Source organism: Phragmites australis, chromosome 20 (genome assembly GCF_958298935.1).
Source record: "Phragmites australis chromosome 20, lpPhrAust1.1, whole genome shotgun sequence".
NCBI lineage: Eukaryota > Viridiplantae > Streptophyta > Magnoliopsida > Poales > Poaceae > Phragmites > Phragmites australis.
The window spans coordinates 2,686,887-2,691,865 of NC_084940.1; the positions used below are offsets into that span (position 1 = coordinate 2,686,887).

At 44.1% G+C, this 4,979-nt stretch overlaps 1 protein-coding gene across 1 annotated transcript; it reads left to right on the plus strand.

Moving 5' to 3' along the window:
• The first annotated feature begins 1,029 nt into the window (after nt 1-1,029).
• Nucleotides 1,030-4,766, plus strand: LOC133901206 (uncharacterized). Its single transcript, XM_062342489.1, has 2 exons — nt 1,030-1,980; nt 2,976-4,766. The coding sequence occupies exons 1-2, from the start codon at nt 1,048-1,050 to the stop codon at nt 4,536-4,538; spliced, it is 2,496 nt and encodes an 831-aa protein (XP_062198473.1). The 5' UTR covers nt 1,030-1,047; the 3' UTR covers nt 4,539-4,766.
• Nucleotides 4,767-4,979: the final 213 nt, after the last annotated feature.

Sequence of the window (4,979 nt, forward strand, 5' to 3'; positions counted from 1 at the left end):
TGCTGTCCTTAACACTGTAGTATACTGTAGCACTAGATACAGACTCTGCTGGAGATGATTTGAAGCACTGGATTCTGTAAATTTGAAGTCACTGCTGGAGTTAGTCTTACTATAATAGCGAAGTATCTTATTATAATATGCATTGCTTTGTTGCCAGTGTGTGTGAATATTTTGTGCTTAAGTGATCTTGTGTGAAATGTTGTGATATTTTGTGGTTGTATAACTATTAAATCTGTCAACATTTTCAGAGAGCATGGCTAGCATTTCCTAAGGGCTGCCAAAATGCATGTTTTTTAAATTTTGATATTTCATTTTTTGCCACTGGAGCTGGTACAAATGAGTGGCAAAAAGAAATATGATTTTGACCTAAATGGCAAAAAAATAATTTCAAAGATAAGAGTGAAAAAATAAAATTATCTTTTTAATAGCATGATAAAGCAATATCACATATGGTTACTTAAACGAAATGTATGCGATATCTTTTAATATCACTGATGGTTTCTAGTGCAACCATATGTAACGGATGATTTTGGAACTATCAATGACAGTCCCACATCATCACAGAGTGTCACTTTTGTGATGTCTCTTAAAAACAGCCTATGATGAGGTTCCTCTGTAGTAGTGCCACTTTATCTATTATGACTATTAATTGTCTCGCAAGCAGCTCTCCCTGGATTCACTGCCTAGCTATCTACTGTACGTGCAATGTATGTTGCACCCGTGATACTGGACTCAATAAGCTTCTTACGTGGGCGACTGCTGCGCGCGCAATGTAGCCAAAGGGGAGGTGCCAAGCTAGCCTTTCTCAAGGCCCGTCTTTTACCCCTGATCAAAGCATCATGCATGGTCCCTATAAAATAAAGTAAAGATTGATGGGCCAGCACGAATCATTTCCTCGCATCTGCGATGGCACGGTTGAAGCAAAGAATGGCGAGATATGTAGCTTATTGGTCAATATTGCGGACATTCATGCATGCCAATGCCTATATATACGTATGCTAACGTGTGTTTGTTTGCATGCCACGCAATAGCGATTAGGCGCTCACCATGCAACAAGCACACGCCAGCATGGGCTTTCCTTTCGATAGGATTATTAGCCTCCCGCTGGCTTTGAGGGCTTACAACAAGACACGGTGCGACCAAATCACGGTTGGCTACATGAAAGGGGCCGGTTCCGTCAATGGCGACACGCGGGCCATGAAGATGAAGTTGATGTTCACGGTGGTGCTCATGGCGCTCATGGGCTCCACCCTCTTCATCAACGGCTTCCTCCGCACGTTCCTCCCGCGGTTCAACGTTACGCTGCGCATGTTCCTTGGCCGGTACAACCTTGACCCCATCGCGCGCTTTCTGCTGCACTTCGCCTTCTTCCAGTTCATTCCTCTCCTGTCCTCTGTGTTATCCAACGCTGAGGGTCAGGACGACGACACGGTGCTCCTCCTGATCATCCTTTGGTTGCTCCTAGTCGAGCTCATCCGCAAGAAGGTGCAGCGGATGATGCTTCCCACCGATGGCTCCTCGTTCTCGAGGGCCATAGGCCGGTTCACACTGATGGATTACTCGGACGAGGCGAGTCGCCTGGTGTGGGTCGGTTACCTCATCTACTCTAACTTGCACCAGATGCATTCTCACTCGGTGAAGGCCATGTTTGTTATCCTCTGGTCTCTGGGCTTTGTGAAGCTGGTGCAGAGGGTGGTCAACAGATGGCAGGCCAGCAGCTCCTGGCATACAGCGAGGAACCCTCTTCTTATTGCAGGGTACATGCAGCAAATCATGGAGGAAGAGAAAGATCCGGAGAAGAACCAACCAAGCGACAACTCGAAGATGAACATGTCCGATTGCAAGTTCGCGGTGATGGGCGAGGACACGCTCTTGGTGCGCAACAAGGCGGAAGCGGCAGAGCTCAAGCTGACCACTACCCCTGGATATGGCTACGGTGTGGGAAGGCGCATCGTGGCCATAGAAAAAAACTCCGGCCAGGTATATCCAATCTTATCTTATATTTACTAATCGGAAGTTCCTTTTAGTGCCTCCACATTAATCCTAAGAAAATCTTAAAAATTCTCATAAAAAAAAGTAAAACATACAACCGTCGAATTAATTTATTGACTAACTGTAAGTATGGATCAAGAGTCTAACCTTAAGACTAATTTTTGCCTTACATTTCCTTCTTTTTTATTGTAGATACTATTTATCTAACAAGTATGGATCAACAACCAGACGAAATAATATAGAAGATTAAAAAAATAAATCATAGAGTCTAACCTTAAGACTACTTCTTGCCTTACCTTTTCTTCTTTTTTATTGTAGATATCATTTATCTAACAAGGTTACGTTAGCAAACTACAACTTAGTTACGTTAGAAATCAACACACTTTTCCAAATCAATTATAATCAAACATTACAAAATTAAAACAACAGAACGCAAACATATTACAGATTATCATACAAAAATAATATCAAAGAATTTATAATGTATTTCAAAAAACATAATATGAGATACGGTGACGAGATTAAAAATAATAATAATTTCAAAAAATCAAGAAACAAATAAAAATCAATTTGCATAACACATAAAATAAAAATTATAAATTAGATCTATTCACAAATAATAAACATGATTCCAATCTTATGAAAAAAAAATATTTATATTTTACATTCTAATATTTAAATATAAATAGTTGATGTATCTTAGCATACAAACATTATTAACACAAATATCTACAATTCAGCCATAAGCTAAATTTCTAGCCTGTACAGTCGCACGGGTTGATACGCTAGTATATCCAGTTTACCGAGACTACCAGTAAACCCCGATAGAAAAAATTATCATATTTATCACTATTTTGTTTTAATTTTGTTTAAATGATTTTAAAATTTATCTGATATGTCTAATAAATCATGTTTACCTGTGATAGATCTCTATAAATTTTATTTATCGGTAAACAAAACCCTAATGGTGACACGTGACACAGCACCAAGCCCAAGCCCCTTACTACGACCAAAACGAGCAGAAGCATGTGCATCTCCTCATCGACGCCAGGGAGATGAAGGAAAAAAAGAAATTGATCACAGTGAGCAAGATATGGCATATGAAAGAAGACGACAAAGAGGTCTTACAGTTCTTCCGTGGCAAAAGGCGGCAGCACCTTGAGGACTTATGCCTCTCTTTCTCTCTTTTCAAGATGCTGCGGCGCAGGTTTGAGCACTACCCCATGGTGGAGGTCGGCTCCACCATGGCACGCAGGGTGATGCTCGAAGGCCTCCTCAACCTCGAGGGCTATGACTGCAACCGCAAAGCTCAAAGGCCCTTCCAAGTGCTTCAGCTGGAGCTCGAGTTCCTCAATAACTACTACCAGCAGGCGGCTACCCCTGTGGTGATGGCCCAACATATCCTTTTCTTCTGCAACTCCACCTTCTCCATGATCTTCCTGCTGATATTCGTCGCCGTCATCTTAACTATACTAATCGAAAACCATGAGGCCGCAATAATATATTGTGCCACCATGGGCTTGTCCAGCATCCCCTCATCTTTCCCATCCATCTTCCTGTCCACCACCATGTTGCTTGCGCTCACCGTCATTGCCATTGAAACATACGAATTCTGGACCTTATTCGTGTTCTCCAATTGGAACATAGTGCGCTTGCTGTGCACATACAGCTCGTATGGGCGGTTGGCCCAGACCTTTATTCGCTCCATCATCACAGCACGCCTTTGTTCATATTATACACTTCCATTCTTAGCCAAAACCAGCATGAAGATCCAACAGGTATCCATCGTTGATGCCTGTGGTGTACTTGACAAATATTCTGCAAGGACGACCCATAAGAAACTTCCGAACAGAGCCACAACAGACATCATCAGTACCTTGAAGGCTGTCGATCTCCACACCGGGATCGTCAGACTGCCACAAATGAAGGGCCTCCACTTTGACAGGGAGCCCACCTCCACCGAGATCATCCTGGCGTGCCACCTGGCGACGGAGCTGTTTGAGATGACGGAGCATCGCTACAAGACGAAGGACGAAATAGGCCACCAGGCAGTTGCGTCTGCGCTGTCCAAGTACTGCATGTACCTGGTGGCGCACATGCCCCAGCTGCTGCCCGACGACGAGGCGTGGGCATCCGACAGGCACGAGGATATGAGGAGCTGCCTGGAGCTTGTGTCGAAGAAATGCTGCGGCGTAGTTTGTGCGCCAAGCCATCACTGCAGGAAGGCGAATGCAGAGCAGATCCTCGAGAAGAAGGAGGAGGACATACACGACCCGATGACACGGAGTGGTGTAAAGCTGTTCCGTGAGCTCGAGAGGCAAGCAGCTGGATCGTCGGGGGGAGACCACGCCGTTTGGAAGGACCTGGCCAACTTCTGGGTGGGGCTCCTCGTCTACCTCGCACCATCCAACGATGTGGGAGGCCATGCCAAGGCGCTGGCCTCCTGGGGCGGCGGCCTCATCACCTGCCTCTGGGCCTTGTGCACTCACGCGGGGATTACTCGCCAGCCACTCGAGCACAAGGACGAGCACGGTGATATGGTCTAGTAATTAACGTGCGTGCTCCTGCATCGGTATTCTGATTAATAAGGCTCAGTGCTGAGTGCCATGTCGATCTATTGCGTGGTGTTTCTGGTTGAGTCGTCCGAGGCACCATATGTCGTGTTCTCTTGTGTGTTGGTTGGTGCAGGATTATATATATTCCTGTGATTTATTTGACTTCCTCCTAATGTAATAATCAACCCGGCCATGCGTCTGCACGGGCGGTAATTATTCAAAGCATATTACTTTTTACATGTCAATTTTCAACATGCATGTGAGAATTAGCATAGTATCTGCTGTTATATTAGCTAAGATGGTTCAAACTTCATCATTGCAATGAGCGTGGACTTCCTATACCCAATCATAGTTATTTTCCGAAATTCGTAATTAAAAATCACGATATTAATTTGGAAATACGAATGCATTATAGTATCCATTTCAATCTAA